Genomic DNA, 19321 nt, shown 5'->3' with positions numbered 1-19321 from the left:
AGAAAGAAAGAAAGAAAGAAAGAAAGAAAGAAAAAGAAAAAAAAAGAAAGAAAGAAAAAGAAAAAAAAAGAAAGAAAGAAAGGAAAAGAAATCCAGCTGCATATGCTAATGGAGCGGTTATAGCTGAGGTTTTGTAAGCAAGGTGTGATGCTCACTTGTGGCTTTTGTAGTTATACAGAGAAGCAGATGTACCTCTGGTAAACACCATCCTTTCAGTAAAAATTTTGCTTTTAAGAGTCTTGCGTTTAGAGCTGTTAGACTCCAATTCTGTGAAAAATTCGAAGACGAAATCCTCGTGTGGAAAGTACAAATTACTTGTCTAGCACAGTTTTCAAAAACTAAATATGTACTATGATATGGCTGAGCAGCACACTATATTAGACTAGGCTATTTATGTCTTTGCAACTAATGCAGGTACAAAGCTGCAGCTCTTTTAGCTCTTTATCATATCTCAGCATAACTCCCCAATGTGTTGTATATCTTAAATTTCTCTCTTTCTCTATTTTCATGTGAATATTGTTAACAGAAACCTATCTATTGTCTGTCTGGTTTTTAACCACTATGGACAAAAATAAGATTTATAGAATATCCCAGTAAGCCAGAGCAACACAGACAACTCAACAGACATTTTAAGCCAGTTATTTCTGACAACTTTTTTTTTTTCTCCCGTGAGGCATCTTTTTACCTTTTTTACACAGCAAATTCCTTGTTCTCTTTCCTTTTTTATAAGCAGCTTTATGCATTTTCATAGTTCCAAATCAGTGAGAATCTAGTTTGTATCTTCTAGCATAGAGAGATCCTTCTTGGCAAGATGCAGGCTGGAGGTAGAAAGCAAATAGCTTTAGCCAGTGATTTATGGCAGACTAACACTAACAGATACGGCCACATACTTTATTTCTCGGTAGTCAGAACCTTCCATCTCTCCAATAGATGCTTCATCCTGGACATGCCGAATTGCAGACATGAGGCACAAGGCAATATATGTACAAGGTTTATTTCCTATCAAGTGGACTCTAAATTCTTTGTAATTGTGTTTCATTGCTGTACTGTACTTTTCTTCCCATCTTTCAGAGCAAATCCATTCTGAATTTGCATGTTTCCATGTAAATTGTCTGTGTTTTGTATGTTTAACAGCAAGAAACTGTCCTAATTTATGAGCTTTGCCATTAGAAAGGACACATATTGCACAGAGGCAGTTTCCCACTTCTCTGCAGTGAAATGTAGGTGTGGGGTTTCTTTTTTATTATTAGCCTTATTAGGTACCTGACATACATTTCATCTCCTTCTGTCCTTGGGAAAAAAAATAAAATATCTGAGTGGGATTGGAAGATGTTTGAATTGTCATGGTCATTGGGAAGATTGATATATTTCCCTTGCTTTTTTTTCTCCCCTTGTTCTTCCTTCTCATTTTAAGCCTGCAGCTATCTCTGGGCAAGCAGTTGCATTCAGGGAGTGTCATAGTTTTTATACCCATATTTATCATATTACATTTGTATTATTCATTCAAAAAGAATGAACTGTTATCAGCTTAGCATCTCTCCACAATGCTGTGCAGTCTACATTTCAGAAGAACTGTATTTCATTCCTGACATTTCTGGAAAGGTCAGGAATTAAAGCAAAAAAATGTGTTTCTAGAATTGAGTATACAAAAAAGAAAAGCAGAACATCTCTGTGTCTAATCATTCCTCTTTAAGGGAGAAATTACCACATGAAGGGTATACTGAACTTAAGTTGCATTAAAAAAACTAATAAAAATACTGAAACATGAGTTATGTGTTAAGGTTTAAGCTATAAGAAAACCAAATTTTTGTTTCTGTGATAGTATAGTTGAAGCTGAAATGGTCTAACACCACAGACAAATTATTTGTAGAAAGAGATAATATTTTCCATCTTCTATAGCTGGAAATAAAGGATCAGTTTGAGGTATACTGAGGAGCCAAGAATTATGCAATTTTTTCCAAAATTGTTAGTCTACATTAGGTACTAACTCTGCTTACAAAATTTACCTGACTTATTTTTTCAATATTAGTGGTGGATCTGTTATTATGTTGGTATGTGTTGAAAGGAGCAGAAATATAAACCAGTAATACAGAAACCAGTAATATTCTCTAAATTTAAAGCCATGTCTGTCTGAGATTCCTTCCATCTTTGGAGAGTCGGTGATGGACTTGGGTGGCTGGTTGCATCACACAAGATCTAATAGCAAGAAACAAATTTTAAAATATCTAAGATATTACAATCAAAATTTTCAAGCCTGAGTAGGTGTTATCATATAGCAAAATGCTATCAAATAGCTTGAGAGTCTGGCATACAGAGATTCCATGGGATTCCAAAGGTTTGTACAGATTTAATGGAATTTCTGTGACTTAGGACATCTGTTAAAACTCTTTATGTTTAATCACTTAATTTCTCTGGTAGGAAGCTGAACCATATAAAGGGATATGCTTTAGAGTCATTGTCCATTTTTGGCTTGGGTAGCTAGCCAAATTCAAGGTATTATAAAGGTTGTTGCAATTAGGTTAGGGAAACTGATAAGTAATTCAAATATTTCCTTAATTCTGTTTATTTACAAAGTTTTATTATATCTCTAAATGCAGCATGGTTGAGAATTGAGGTCCAGATATTAATGTTTGAGTTCCCTATCCCATCACCTGAGCTCTTTCCCAATGAGATATATATAGATATATATATTGAGCTTCTTCTTATCATCACAAGTTACAAACCTCTACAAAATAATACCAAATAGGGATCTTTACTATGAATTGGTTTTTTTTTAATTTTCCGGACTGTAAGATCACTGAAGTTATGCTTACCAGCATAATCCTATAAGTTCTGTCTTTCACCTTCCAGACATTACTCAAATTACTCTTAAAATGGCAACATCATAAGCCACACTTCCAATCCATACAAGAATTTTATGCCACCCCAACATATTTATGCAGTTTTCCCATCAAGATATTTCCCATCATAAACCTGTAATAGTTTTACTTTCATTCAAGCTTTACCTTGGCAATTTTTTTCACTTTAATTATGTTGGGAAAGATTCCTTTCATTAACCCTTTGACAATATTTCCATAGAGTCTGTTTCCTGGTAGAAGTTTTTCTCATAATGAAGAACTTATTTACATCTCAGGGTTTTTTCTCTTAATTTCTACATTCATGTTCCCAGTTTTATGGCAATTTCATCCTCAGTTTTTTCCCCTATTCAACCTCTTTAGATGATCCTTCCTAATTTTCAGCTTAGTCTTTGAACCAACTACAGTGCTCAGTCACTTATTTGCTTGGTAATTTAAAGACACTTTGGGTTCTTATTATGGTTTGCTCCACTTATTTATGCCACAAAAATACTGTTTCCAAGTTTTCTCTTTTCTCTGAAAACTTCCTAAAATTACTCATTTGTAAATTTGGTTATGAGGTTTCTGCAATCCAAGTCTTTGTTCCTCTTCACAGAGATGAAGTGGTAGTGCAACACAAACCTGGAATAGCACAACTCAGCTATGTTGTTAAACTATAGATACACATGATTACAGTGAGAAAAAGGACTCCTTTGTTGGGTTCCAGAGGATTCTTCGAATGAGAAAAGGATCCTGGATCAGGGTGTATAAAATTTATCTGGAGCTTGTTGGATGAAGACAAAGGAGATGAGACCTGTGTAGGTCTTGACAAGTCCATCCATTTTATCCAAAATTTAATTGTCTTCTATATCCATTCCACCTATTGCTTCTAGACACATCACTGACCACAGTTTAGACAAACACTGTCCAGTTGCATGTACCAAGCTCCCTAGCTTTCAGCAAATTATAAGCAGAAAGTAATCAAAAAGGATTAGGAAATCATCCTTTTTTAGAATTAATCCATATTTTCTTCAATAGAAGAAATCCAAAATTGCCTTTCACTGATACTGGCATTACTAAGCACTTGTAACCCAGTTCAGACTATGATTTTATGTTGCATTATACTGTTTTTTCCAATAATACCTGGAATAATCCCCTGATTCTGAAAAGCTGTTTGGGGGATTTAAGTTCCACAGACTTCCTCATGTATGAAAACATTAATAACAAATCTGTACATCTAGATCTAACCACAGTCAGAGAATACTTTAAGGTGATGCAATAACAACACTCGAGATCTTACATTTTCCTGTAAAAAGTCAACGCTCTCCAAAGTCCTTTGTGTTTACGACTGCTCCCAAAATGTAGCACTGGTATTTTACTTGGTATGTAATATGTCTTTCAGTACAAAGAGACACAAATCACAGTAGCTCCAAGACCTTTTCAACTCACAAGGTGCTAAATCTTACCCACTTCACTTGTTGACCACTGAAGTGCTTCCTCTTCTTTAGTTCAGTAAATGACCAACTGAATTGGTAAAACACCTTTCATGATATTTTTATGCATCTAGTAACTATAATGCAATCCGATCAAGTTACTAGCTCAAAACTGTCAAGGCTCCTAGGTGAATTTGCAGTGGTTCAATTTCCCTACTCCATTTTAAGTGAGGTTCCCATTCCTAGTCACTGTTTCCATTTCAGACAAATTAGTGTGTCCAATTGAATAAACTGTTATGCTTGAGGCAGTCTGAAGTGCCTTATAGATCTTATTCCATATATATTGGTCAGGCTCCCATTATGTCTGTCCAGCTGCTAAGGGTACATCATGAACCTAATCATAAACATACAAACCTTTTCTTCAAACTATTTACTCTATTTTTTTTTTCTTTTGGGTGATGGGTATATATTGAAATACCACGCAATAATAGTTTTAAAGTTGACTCTTCACAGGCATAGATTTTATACGAATATTTCACTTAATTGTTCTCCTTAAAATTTGCATTAGTGTCTGCATTAATTGCTTTACAATTTAAATACTCCATTTTATCAGTCTTCAGAAATGTTGTCAATTAGCCAGGTCTTCCTTTCTTCCTCAAGCATAGCAGGCATATCTTACTGATGTTCAAGCAATCAGTTTTCATCTGGTGGTTGCTTCTTGTGGTGCACTGCTACAAGGAATGATCTCATCATCTGTGGCAAACTCCATGATCACATGGAAGTATTTTGATCTCCTGTCATTAGCAGCATGACCAGGTTTGCTATAGCATGCATGCAATATTCATAAAATCTTCCAACACTGTGCTGGATGGATGTCTGTCAGCACATATTGTGGAGGAGAAACTAAAGTCACTCCTTCCCTTTTGTACAGACATGGATTGGCTTGGATAGAGAGGTGGCTACAGACGGCATTAGTCTCTTGAAAAGCAGGGTCTGTGGCACAGTGAAATAGGGCCAGTGTTACAAAGTATCATCTTCTCTGCTATTTTGTCAATGATGCTTAGTTTGCCCCAAAAATCTTTTCAGGGGAACTTTACGAAACAAGGAAGTCTTCCACCCGTGATGCACAGGTTCTTGTTCTGTGAGATAATTTGGTACTGTATTTGAGTTGTAAGCTACATAGACCACAATTGTCTGAAGCATTCTTAAAAAGAGTCTTCAGAAGTGTATCATTCCAAATTTAAAAAATAAAATAAATCACATTTAAAAATATTCTCATGGCTGTTCCAAGGAATAGAACAGTATTGATGAAACCATTAACTTAGCTGCAAGAGAGGAATTTTCTGCAATTCATTGCTACATTGTCATTATACTAGACATATGTTGAAATGTAAGCAAGCAAACAAATAAGCAAGCAAATAAGGTACAGCTCTGTAAGTTCAGATTTAAAATAAACACATTCTACTATCCTTTATACATAAACAAACTAAAAAATGGAGTATAAGTTGAAATAGTCTTGTGAGTCCAGCAGACACTTTCAAAATCAGTAGAAAAATTAATGAAATATTAATTAAAATCAAATAATTTAAGTTTTATCTTAAAATTCTAAGCAACAATTTACATCTTGAGAATTATTTTGTAGTTTGAAACTTCAAGAATATTTTACTCCTGCCTTGGTTCAGAACTTTATTTCCCTGGAATTATTCTCCATTATAAATTAAGCTCATGCCATAAATCAGCAGTCAGGTTAGATAACTGAAAAGATAATAAGCCTTGGTAGTTACAGATTAAAAATATTTTCTTTTTGTGCAGTTTTTTGGTTTGATGTACTGTCACTCTAGCAGTGTCTAGTACTTTATCTATTATAATATATCCATTATGGCTTAAATGTTTGTTTTATATTTTCTGTAGCTGAATGCATGATCTATTGAGAGTTAAATTTAGTAGATTAAAATTAACTCTCTTCCAACTTTTTCATATGGCAGCCTGCCCATAAGATCAAAACACGTAAGTGTAGGTTATGTTTAATTTCTAAATCCTAGTGTTGTGGACAGATGTTTGAAAGCTTAAGATGACTCAGATTCATTTTTGCATGGCTTTCTGCCTGGAGAAACATACTGTAGATCATACCATTGCTGCTTTACTGGTATATTGCCATGGTGATGACATATATAATTTTATCATAACCTTCTGATAAGGCCCAAACTGCGTCCTTTGTTATGACCATGCAACCAAACCACCAGGTAAATGTAAAGAACCACTTCTATCTTTAATGTCAACTGATCTCAGTCAGATAATGTGATGGATAATTATTTTCATCCTTCTCTGCATTTCTTTAAACTATATCCAGCTCAAGGTGACAGACCCAAAATGAGTGATGTCTTCAATTGATGTAGTATGCCCAGCTGTTTCTTTACTGTGTAGCTCTGTCAATGTGTGGAACATAGTCAGTCAGGATTTTACAGAAATGGAGTGACCATTTTATCTAAATGTGTTCCCCTCACAGTCAGTGTTTATGGTTATGTTTTTGCAGCTAATGTTTCATCAGAAAAGTAGATGATGCATTCTTACTCAGTACATTCACATTTTTGGACAGATTCAAAACTTGTTTGAGAGAACAGTTTTGCATAAAAAGATTTCATTTCTTTATATATCAAGATAAGAATGGTAGGAAAAAGGGATCAGCACTTTTTTCTTTACATCCTTATATCAGCATAATGAAAAAAAAATTGGTTTGTTCTTCAGTTTTAACCTAATTAATCCATTCAAAATGTAAGCTGCTTAATGGAACAGGGACGTCTTTATGACAAGTTTTTTACTTTTTTAAAGCAACCATGAAAATGCTATAAACTCTAGCACATTTTAACTTGGTTTTTCTCTGGCTGCCTTCTTGTTTATAAATTAAATATTTTTACTGTCATGTTTTGATACTCCTTATTTCTCCTCGTGTAACTGCTCAAAGGATTCTCTGTCTCGGTGTTGCAGCAGAGCAGATTCAGACAGTTCTGCTCAGAGAAGGAAGTGGACAGTTTTGGTTCCCATTTTGTACTTCTGGAACAGTTTAGGGAAGGAAGCACCTTTACACCTTTTATTGTTCGTGGTTGCTGACATAATATCCTTCCCTGACTGCTCTCTGCGTGCTTCCTGCCATTCTGTCAAGATTCTTCTGTGCTGCAGAGAAGGGATAGCGGCTGTGCATGTGTGTGCATGTGTGTGCATATGTCTGTGTGTCAGTGTTCAAAAGAGAGACAGGAGCTGTCAAGTGATTTGCTGCATTTCTCCTTAAGTTCTTTTCCCTTCTCGAGGCTCAGATCAATCTTCTGTCAGCTACCACTGCCTCTGCCAAATCATATAGTGAACAGAAGACCGCCAAAAATTAAGTTCCTCTTTTTTTAAGCAGTCTGGTTTGTTTTGGTTTTGGTTGTTTGTTGGTTTTTTTACTACTTGGCTTTGTAAAAAAAAAACGCAGAAAATCATAACATAATAGCTTTTAACTCCATATTTCTTTAAATGCAATTTGTTTTCACGTGACTATATTATTAAGTTGGAAGTTTTATTTTAGGTGGAGCTACTTCAACAAAGCTCCTTTTAAGATTCTCTTGGGTAATTGAAGCCTGCAGACCTATTTGACTTTTGTAGTACATTCAACTTTTCTAATCAAGCAGCTTTTTTAGCGTTAGTGAAATAACAATTTACCAGTTAACAGGAACTTTAAATACTTAATACTGCAATCCTTGGTTCTACAAAAACTTTCAAAAGGTATTGAGTGTGTTGGTGAAGTCCTTAGCAGCCATGGGGATTTTTTGGTCTCCAGAGTTCTTTACATTCTGTTTGACTTGGAAATTACCAGGCTTTAAAGGTTATAGCCCTTGCATGAGATGACTTGATTTACTTGTCTGAATTTCATTGATTGGGAATCACTCCAGCTATCTTTTTCATATATGCACTAATGAAATATATAGAGCTATGAGCTAACACATAGTAAGAATAACACTTGAAGGACTTAGTGTTGATAGGTGTATGTATGTGTATATATATGTGTGTGTCTGTGTGTCTGTGTGTCTGTATAAAAGAGTAAGAGAATATATAGGGAATAAGTATTAAGAAGAATACAGGGGAACACCACAGGCATTCAAATTTGTTTTGAGTAGTACTAAGAATAGCAGAAACTGGGGTTTTTTTTCAAAGGAAATAAATTTGCTAAAAAAAATTGAAAAACTTTTATTTAAAATTGGTCTAGTAAGCAAAATGCAAACTAGAACATATAGGAAGAAAGACTTTTTTTTTTAATCCATGCAAGAAAACTTAACTCACTGCCCATTGAAGCAAATTTATGTTTCTTTGCAAATTATATGTTTGATGACCTATTTATATGTTTTACAGAAAATTCTCGTGATCAAGTCTTGCATGAATTACTTTATGATAATTTTGTGTAGACCACAGGAATTTTAAGTTTCCAACTTTAAACTGTCTGTAAAAGCTGTTGTTTTAAGACTGGTCTTAAATGTGGAACTGATAAGTGTGTGGGAGTGATTCAACATACTGCTCCTCCACTGTGATTCCTATCCTTCCTGGCAGAGTTTTCTCAGTATTAAGTGATTTTTTTTCTGAACTCACACAGCATCAGCATCTTCATCTGCAGAGCAGCTCATCTTCACTAACCAGGCACAGCTGCTCTAATCTGCCCACCCTGACCTTCCCCCCTGCAGTGAGCAGAAGTTTAGGCATATAGTGCTGTAATCCAATAGCACCACTGGCCTCAGCTGCATGGAAGGAAAGGAAGTTGTTCCACATCTATTTGCTGTGGATTAGAGTATGGGTTTGCTTCTACAGATAAAGCCTGTTAGACTCTTTTGAGTTCTGCATGGGAAACACCATTCTAATTTGTGCTTTGTGTTGGAGGTAATACTATAGGAAAAACAGGAAACAAACCCAATCCAAGGAAATGTAAACCCATTTCTAAAAATAGACTGGGTTTGTTTGTCAACACTGAAAATCAGATAAGACTGTCTCCTAACTTTGTTTGGAAAAATGCTTTTAAAAATACATTTACAAAATAAATTAATTTCAAAGTCTTGGCCTTTTTTTAACTTTTTGTTGTTGCAAATATGGCCAACAACCTTTGTATCTTTTTAAGCAGTTAGAAGCTATTGTTTTCAAAGATAAAAAGCAGAGAAGAATTTTTGCTGTCTATATTTTGATATAGTTACAATAATAATTGCTCCATGTTCTGTCTTCTCCACTATAGTAATGATATACAAATAAGCCCAGAAAATAATATAAAAATATATTAATGTATAGAAATATAGTAAGTACTATACCTGAGCATTTGTTTTGCCCAACAGATTAATTACATCATAGTGGCAAGCTAGAAAACTCAGACTGCTTACTCGTTAATTTTTTTTTTTAGCATGATAAAACACTTGAGCAGGTTAAAGTTGAATGTATGCTAAGAAAATCAGAAGAGAATTGAAGATCAGAAAGAGTGAGATCTAGCTTTTCTGCCTCAGTAGCTTTGAATTAGAGCCAAATAAAGGATTAAATGACCAGGATATCAGCTTAGTGTTATGTAATATATTGTGAGAATTTATCAGGTCAGCTGAGATACTATAAATTTAGAATAAATGAGGAAATGCTGGCCTCCATTTTAAATTTACAAATTCTTTTACTTCCAGGACAATATTTTTACTACAGTATGGAGCAAACATAAAAACTTTAAAAGAACATACAAATTCATAATTGTTCAAATTTCTTTTTCCTTTTCTGTGTTTCAAAAAACTTTGTGCTTCTCTATTAAAATATATATAAATATGGTCAATCAACATTATAAATGGGAAACTTCTGTCTTTTACCTTATACTATATTAATTAATTTTTGTATTTTTTTTTTATTTCCATGGACTTCCTTATTGTCAAAAATACTTTGGATATGATAGAAATTAATTATGTTGGTTTTAACATTTTATGAAATATGTTTTCTGTATTGTGTATTTTTATATGCTCTGCATATATCTTCTTAGCTCTGTTTACAGTATTGTAAAGCTCATGCATTACTAAATATTGTGAAAATATTTTTCAAAACATTCTTAAATTGTCATCTGCCTCCATTGTTCTGTTTTTATAAGAAAACTTATGTTTGCAAGTTATAAATCCTTTGCAGAACAATTTACAATTTGCCCTTAAATTAAATGAGGGGAAAGTGCTTGAAAACTAGTGTTTCCTTCAAGTACCTTCAGCAATACTTTTACTAATTTATATTCTTAAAGAATAATGTTAAGGACTTTGGATTTAAAGTAGCTGGCAACTATTACATATCAATTAACACTTTAATAAATGTTCATCTTAGTTGTACAGTGAGGGAAATTATCACCTCTGCTGCCAAAACACAAAATTTTTTTCCCTTCAGAAATAAATTAGCTGGCCTGCTTAGCATACATAGATACAGAACAGTTCATTAACTCTCTGATTTAGGTAATTTTTCATATTAGAGCTGTGAGTGATATTTAACATAAGAGAAACTTAACTCCATTAAAATTTTCACAATGTGTACTTCAGTCTTTTTATTTATTTCTTGATATATTTGTGTTTGGTGTTTTCTTTCATAAAAATATAAGCCTTTGAATACAATATTTTTCTCCATGCATTACTTGTTTTACAGATGCATTAAATTTTCATTATAATTTAGTTGTACACTAAATTATAATGAGGATGCTTAGCCAGGTCCATATAATAACTTTCATCTGGCTATCAATTTCATAATAACATTTGATTTCCTTTCTGTATTTAGCAGGAACGGATGCAGAGGACTGTGAACTGAGTAGTGCAAGTGCTGAAGAAGGTTTGTTTTGAGGAAACAGGAAAGAGGAATAAAAGAGAAGGGAAAAATACATAATTTTAAGGAAGAAGGAGAGAAAAAAAAACGGGGACTATGGGGAGAAAAAAGATTCAGATTACAAGGATTATGGATGAACGTAACAGACAGGTGAGTTGCAAAAATACCTGACTTGAGCATTGTATCATATTATATTTATAAGATGACTTATTATTAAAAGTGATTAAAAAGTTGATAAGTTTGTGCACCTATACATATACCAATATATATGTATATACCAATATATATGTATATGTATACAAAATGTGTGTTAGACTATCGAAGGAAAAATACTTTTGTAAACAACCTGAAACCTCATACACAGTTTTCAAGTTCAGTAACATGTACAGTTAGGAAGCTGAGGAACTTGAGGACTTGATTCTACAAAGACTACAAATTTTACAAAGAATTCTACAAAGATGGCGGTGTGTGCTCTACTCCACACTTGCTTTGGCTTTGGTCTGGAATGTATATTGTTAAGCACATCTGGGAGTAGCTACAGGACACAGGCTTTTAGTACTATATTTTGTAAACTGTTATAATATGAGTTACAATAATATGAGCACTTTCATTTAAATTCAGACATCCCAATTATTTGTGCTCCTTCACCTTTGCAGTGTCTTTATTTTTACCTCTGTCATATAAAAAGGACACTGCATCATAAAAAAAGTCTCTTCTTTTGCTGTCTGAATTTTAAGAAGAATTTGAGTAGCCTAACACAATCTAAAACTCACATACAATCATTCTAGCATGTTGTAATTATAAAACCAAGTGACCATCACTATTTAGCTAAGACTAAATAGATCCAACAGGAAAGATATACTAATTTTTAAATTAAAATAAATTAATTTATTTATTTTATTTAAATAAAATGGCTAAGGAGCTGTCACATATTATCAACACTATCTCTGCTGGTTAAAACATGGTCATAAATTACAGAATTTGCTCCCCTCTTAACACAAAAATAAAATTCAATAACTGATATCTTCAAATTATATCAATGAAATTGCTGCTGTTTACATTTTATGTAAATGAATGGATGTGGATGTTTTGTTGAAATTCAAGATCCACAATTGTGGGAACCTCTCCATATAATTATTTAATGCTATGATTAATGTTCTTCATACACCTGGCTGCAATTTAGGAACAATTTTCAGTATCTGATTTTTAAGAACTTGATACTGGGTTTCTATTAATAGATCTATAAATTTCTTCATATATTCAGGGATTTTTTAAGAGGCTGTTAATGATGGAAGATTTTATAAAACCTTAAAAAAACTCAGTTTAAGCATAACAACAAATTATAGTCCTTAAATATGCTTTCCAAGAACCTTTAAATTTTGTAGTGTTAGTAGTTTTACTAGTATTTAGTTGTGTTTTTCCTAAAGATTGCCTGTTCTTGTGAGACAAGTTAAAAAGCAATAATTCTAAAAATACAGAAATGTTTATTTTAATTGTCTTATAGCTTAGAGTTGAAATTGGATTTGAAATATTGAATTTAATTAATTATTAAATATTAAGTCAGTAGTTTTTTGAAACTTTCCTATGCTACAATGGTTTGTTTTTGAAAAGAACATGAATTATTTTGTAAACAATAACACAAAATTTAGCCATTCATAACATCAGATCATACAACAGCCTAATCTCAACTTGCTTGCTTAAATACAGTATTTACAGAGATTTTAGCCCCACTTTTTTAAGAAGAGTATCTTTAAAGTGGTTGAATATACTTTTAAAACAGAAGAGAGCTAGTCTTCAAATCATTCACAGTAATTTCAAGAATTCCAGAACCAGTTTTCAGAACTAATAATTATTAACAAAACCATAACACTAGAATACTAACTGTAGTGTTAGTTCAAGAAGTGTTTGTCTCACTAGGCATTTCTTAGATTCATAGTATCAGAGAATGGTTTGGGTTGGAAGGAGGAAACCTAGTTCCAGCTCCACTGCCATAAGCAGAGACTCCTTCCAAAAGACCAGATTGCTTGAAGCCTCAAAACCTCAAACACGTCTAGCTGACTGGGGCAGCTGCAGCTCCTCTGGTCAACCTGTACCTGTGCTTCACCACTCCCACAGTAAAGAATTTTTTGCTGATATCTAATCTAAACCTACTCCCTGTCAGCTTGAATACATTCCCCCATGTCCTGTCACTCCATACTCTTGTAAAATGTCCTTCTCCATCTTTCCTGTAGACTCCCTTCGGGTGCTGGAAGGCTGTAGTTAAGTCCCAGCCTTCTCTTTTTCAGGATGAACAATCCCAATTCAATATTTGCTAATGTAGCTTAGCTACTCTGAGGCTGGAGGTAGTATAGACTTGCATTATTTTAGTTTCCATATTGTAAAACCGGCTTGATTCTGCTTCTTATTTCTACTCATGTATTAATGAAATTTTTTAAAGTATTTTTACTGACTTTTCCTTGCATTTAGTGCCCTGATGAAAAGCTCAATGAGGCAAATGAAAAGATTTTCATCATTTCCTTGGACTGTGGGATTAGGCTTTTTAATTGCAGTAATATATATGTGATTAAATACAACTGGATTTTTAATAATAGCTTATTGTTTTTTCAACCATTTATATGAGATGTTCTCTTTCACAAACTTCACCAGTTCTTAAAATATCATTACATAATGCTGCTTTAGCATAGCAACATCAGTTCATTTGTTTCCTAACTTGCACACTTCCAGGAACCTTAAAATATTAACTTGTTTATATTCCTATCTTGTCATCTTATTTGTTTGCATAAATATACACAAAAAAAGATCAAAAGGTTGCACCAGAAAAAAATGATTGGTGAAGCTAAGATACCAGCTCAAGCACAGTTCCACAAAGGCTGTCTCTAGCTCCATTTTCAGATTGAGATATTTTCTTTCTACTTCACCAAAAAATGTTTCCAAGAATGGCAGCAAGTTGTTTGGCTAGAAACTGCCTTATTGTTGCTTACATTCAAGCAAAGTGTGGTTTCACGATACCAGGTATGTTAGATATGATATACTGGATGGTGCATCCTCAGCTGTTCTCCAGCACTTAAATCCTCTGCACATGCTGGTAAAAATACATGGAACACATATCAAATGAGGAGCTAGAGCAGTAGTTTTATTACTCTGTCTTCTCTCCCAGTGCAAAGGTGAATCTCTTTGGAAAGCAGAATATCTGCAAAGAGTTTCAAGTTGTTACAAGGCCTGGGGAGCAAAATTCTTGTCCTTGCTTTTCCACTCACTTTTCCAGCCTCCTCTATGTCAGCCATTGAATGGTGTACTTGTTCTCTCTGTGAAACAGCTGTTTTCTTCCACACTATACTATATATTCCACACTTGCTATAGTATGAGACTCCTTTGCTCTTCAAAGTGCTTGTATGAGTGGATTGGGAAGGACAAAAATAGTGTTGATCTCCCTTCAAGAGAATTTCTTCTGAGCAAGTCTAGTTGGTTGGATTTGTGTTATTTTAGTGACCACAATGGTAATAAATGTAAGTTCAAACTATCCAGAGTCATATTTCTGGCTGCAAATCTCACAGAAATGTGCAATTTGAGGGTACAAGCTGCACTTTTCCAAAAACTATTTTCAGCTTTTACTCTTGGGCATAAACTAAAAGAAGACTACTTCAAGTCAGTCATTAGAGGCCCAGTCTTTTTACCCTGGCCTGCTTAAGAGTTCTCACATTGACTTTAGTGAGTGCAGAATTCAGGATTTTAACTGAGAGGAGTCATAAATTTAATATTGCTTCTTGTAGGCTGCAAGTTGGCTGCATTTTATTAGTCCTCATTGATACCTTGTGGTGACAAACATGGCAAGAATGTTTGATTCTAAGAATGATAACAAATTTTCTTTGGTTGGAAAAGTTTCAGAGAAAACTATCTGAAAACTTCCCTTTCACTCTCTTTTGACACATGTAGAAGAAGGCTGAATAAATGCCAGGCCTAGATTACATGTTTATTTTGTATAGTTTGGTTGCCACCACAGTATTAAATGCAAATGAAAACTCTCAAGTGAATCCTGTTATAAGCAGACAATGTGACCAAATATTTCGTTTTTATTCTAGTGATAATTCTTGGATAACATAGTCTTCATAAATGTGGATTGAATCCCTGGTAATACTGTTCAGGCTCAACAAGGTTGTGAGGTTGTGCTAGTCCTCTCAACAGACCACTGAAAAAGACTGTGACTTTTTACATGGCATTAGTTGCACCATCATCAGAATTAATAGCCAAAAATATTAGCATTGGCATCTGTTGCTAGAAATGCCTGACTGCTACAGATTCTTTCTGCAGAAATTTCATCTGAGCAGATTGGAGAAGAATTCTGGTAACACTTCTAGGTTGGCTTCAAAAAGAAAAAGATCACAAGGAGGTCACTTGGAAAAAATAAGTGAACTTTATTTTCCTGTGTTTTCTTAATTGAAATGAATACTTCAGCTACCTTTGCTATGGTCAACACATGAAGGAAAAATTGTATTTCTCTCAAGAAAAGTCCTTGTATTTTTTCTGGGGTTTTTTTTAGGTATGAAATATTTTGTTAGTTTTAATGATAGCCTTTTGCAATCTGCTTTAGGTGGGGACCATCTGAAACTTTTTGCAGCTATCCAGACAGGGCTGTCCAGGTCTAAAATTAATAGATGTAATGACATAAATGATATTGTCTTACTGTTATACAAGGTATCTCACAAAATATCTCATTAAATCCATGCTCTGTGAGCTAAATCCATTGACCCAGGAATGAGGGTGTATTGACCCAATGATTTTCTGGTGTCAGATCTGGAACACTCTCTTGCATTAAATCACTTTTTTTTCTAATTAGTATTAGGAAATATGAAGCCTTACAGGGTGATGCACCATTTTTTGTCCCTATGATTTTCTTGCTCATTAGTTTTGCATTTTTTCCTGCTTCTGAAGAGTCAGGATTACAATTGAGTTTATCGTAGCTAATGATTCTGCACAGTGTTCATTTCTTTCAATTTGTAATGAGCTGCCAGGGTCTTAACTATTATTAAATACCATAGTAAGTGTACACTTCAATATTAAGGTGTTTAACATTAAGACACCCTTTTTAAAGCATCACATCTATGTAAATCCATAGGTTTAACAATATAACAATATATATATTGTTATATATATTAACAATACCAACATTTGCTGTTCAACTTTCTCATGCCCAGACTTTTTACCATTCTCTAATTTCAGAAAATCTGTAAAGCTATAAACAGAATTACTGAATTATCATCTCAATAGAGAACAAATCAAAGCAGATATTAAAGTGAGGTTATGGGGCAGAGGAAGAATATCCTGGAAGGAAATGACCATGTGCAGGAAGACCTAGATTTGTTCTGCTGACTTTGATACCTAATGCTGCTAGTTTCAAAATTAATTTCAGCCTCATGTATCTATTTTTGATCGTATTTCAGCTCTACTTAAAAGAAAAGAGTCTATTGTCTGAATCAGAAGTTTCTCTGTGGAAAGAGTAGAAAACCTTGAATATTAATGCTAACTTAAGCACAGGATAGTTATAAAAAATAAAAAAAATAATAAAAAAAAATCCACCTATTTACTTATATTTTCATTGTTCCTTCATGGAGCATCTTCATTCTATCCAAGACATGAGATTTACCAACCTGCCCCCAGGGAAATATTTTCACATGAAAATGTAACTCTTTGACTAAGCACCTAAGCGTAATTTTTTGTTCAATTAATCTTTGTCTTAAACATCATGTTTTATCTTCTACATATTTTTATTAATTGCTTATATTAATATGCACACAGATATATACTTGAAATATAGCATTGAAATTAGACATTGGCCTTGTTTTTTCAGAGGTAAAGTTAGGTTTCTGCAAGAAAAGATTTTCCCCCCAAGTTTTTGAGACTCCTAATTTGTGCTGATCTGTTCAACTCCGGCAACATTTTTTATGTTATTCCAGACTCCCTGAGAAGTAAAACTTTAACAGAGCTGCTGAAATGAACCATGGATTTTTAGAATGCAATATTTTAAGGTTAAATGTGCTCATATTACAAATTGATGCTCTGAGCATAATTTAGAGTGAATTATCATAAGGTAAATATTTAGGTCAAATTACTTTTAATTTGAAGTGTGAGCAAGAAGCCTAAGTAAAGAGAATGCAGTAGTGAATGAGACATCTGCCAACACAGCAGAGCTGAAAAATAGTGCAGACACAGGCACAGTCTTGCTGTCTTGCAAGGAATGGTTTAGAAAGCCCTGGGGGAGAAAGAGCTGGAGGTGGGAAGCAGAACTGAAGCCATTGTGGAGAGGAAGAAGTTACACTCTTCCTGTTATGACAGGAAATGCAGACAAATGTGCTTCCTGACCATTTGCTCAGCAGGGAATGAAATATTCTTTGACCTTTACCTTGTGAACATTTTAGCAGCAGAGAAGTTATAAACATGTTTTTTACTATAAACATATGTTTGTACCTGCCAGAAATGGTGATAGCACACCAAAAGGGGGGGGAAAAAAAAAAGTCAGTTTTTGTGTATATAGTATTAGCTAATGTGTTTTTGAGATTATCTTTTTTGCCTAAAATTTGTACATATCTGTAGGTCTGTCTATAAAGGACTTAATCATATCTCTCTGATTCAACAAAAAGAAGTGAAGCATCAGAGATTAGCCTTTATTATTTTTTCATTCCTCTTTGGTAAATCTTAATTTATAAGTTAAAATGGGAAATACATTGTTAGTGGCTGACCTCCTCATTTCTGAGGTTGCTGTATTATCTTTAATTATTATATCTTTCAATTTTATCTGTCCTTTCTTTTTTTACAAAGGAAAACTTACAAGACTGACCTTCATGATTTGGATTTGGGCAGATTGAGTAGTATCACTACTTTGAGTATTTGATCTGTTATTTATGCAAAAAGATTCTAAAAATGTGGTATAACATACAAAACCTTCTTTTTTATATGGGTTAATCATGAACATTTTATTTGTTATGGCAATAATTTTAAACTGTCCTCTTAGAACTCCTCTTTATCTGGACTATTCAGCAAGTTATAGCTCAATATGCTTGGGGCTTTCTAGGACAATAGCTCATTTACCAGCATAAAGCAAGGCTGTCTCATCCCTCTAAGTTGTTCTGCTGGGTTATAAGAACATGGAAGCAGTCTGCTGAAAGTCTTTCATTTAATGTGGTATGCCAAACTGTTGCATAAAGGCAGATTTGTCTAAATCAAATTCTGCACTGGTGCTGTTTGCCAGTCCCATTTGAATTATTGTAAAGATTGTTTCAAACAGGTCTCTTCATATGACAAACAGTTCTGAACAAAAATAAGAGGAAAATAACAGGAAAAAGGGAAAAGGGGTTATGACAACAGTTTTTGCCTCTCCAGCAGTTATTTGATGTTTCAACAGGATAGGCTTAGGTGCCTGGCAGTGATGCTTGAGTGAAGAGCCCCACCTTGGCCTTATGTTTGAAGTGGGGTAGACCGCTCACATTTATCGCATACATCATATCTACTGTGCTTGCTTTAGTCCCTGTGTCAGAAATTAAGACATTCCAGATGAAATAAGGACAAAGAGACAACATTTCTTTTTTACAATGTGGTGCCATTATGAGATAGTTCTGTGCATCAGTGATCCCTCTTCTTCACCTGTTTAATGGCAGAAAATGTATTTGGGAAGCATGTTGTGAAAATTCCATTTCTCTCATTTTCCTATGTCAGCAGCTGTATATTTGTATAGTCAGAATAGAAAGTAAGGGGAGCACTGATATTCTGACACTGGCTGGAATGAATCATTTGAAACATCACAGGACTTCTACTTTGAAAACATAAACTGTTAGCACATATGCTGTGACTCTTAGTGACAAATATGGAGTGATGTTATGGTTCAGCCTCTCATAGTTTGTGAGATTTCAGAAAAAATTATTTGAAGAATCCAAATTAAAACCTAAACTAAACTGAACTGAACTAATCCCAAACCAACTCCCAGCAAAAGAAAGACACAATGATCACATGGCAAAAAAGATAGATAATGTATCCCGAAAGCTGTTTTCATTAAATTAGGCTATTTATGGATATTTGTGTTTCCTCACTGATATATAAGGAGTATAAAATTGTCATTACATATTTACTTAAAGACCATTTCCAGTGGCTAGCATCCCCATTTACAAACCCATGCAGCTAAATTAAAATTTTGGCAGATGAAAGGATTTGTAATTGCAACCAAGTGACAGTACC

At 34.0% G+C, this 19321-nt stretch overlaps 1 protein-coding gene across 12 annotated transcripts in view; it reads left to right on the top strand.

Moving 5' to 3' along the window:
* The window catches only part of MEF2C (myocyte enhancer factor 2C), a 124165-nt gene that overhangs the window by 38322 nt on the left and 66522 nt on the right, over positions 1–19321 (top strand). For 11 of the 12 annotated variants that reach the window (XM_015652824.3, XM_015652828.3, XM_033511346.1 and 8 more), the window contains one exon: positions 11054–11248. In XM_015652824.3, the coding sequence (XP_015508310.1) occupies positions 11195–11248 (54 nt within the window). In that variant the 5' untranslated portion in view covers positions 11054–11194. The remainder of the gene's footprint in view (positions 1–11053; positions 11249–19321) is intronic. The other variant, XM_015652825.3, reaches the window with a different exon arrangement.

The sequence above is a fragment of the Parus major genome, chromosome Z (assembly GCF_001522545.3).
Source record: "Parus major isolate Abel chromosome Z, Parus_major1.1, whole genome shotgun sequence".
NCBI classification, from domain to species: Eukaryota; Metazoa; Chordata; class Aves; order Passeriformes; family Paridae; genus Parus; species Parus major.
This window is presented reverse-complemented; position numbering and strand designations above follow the sequence as displayed.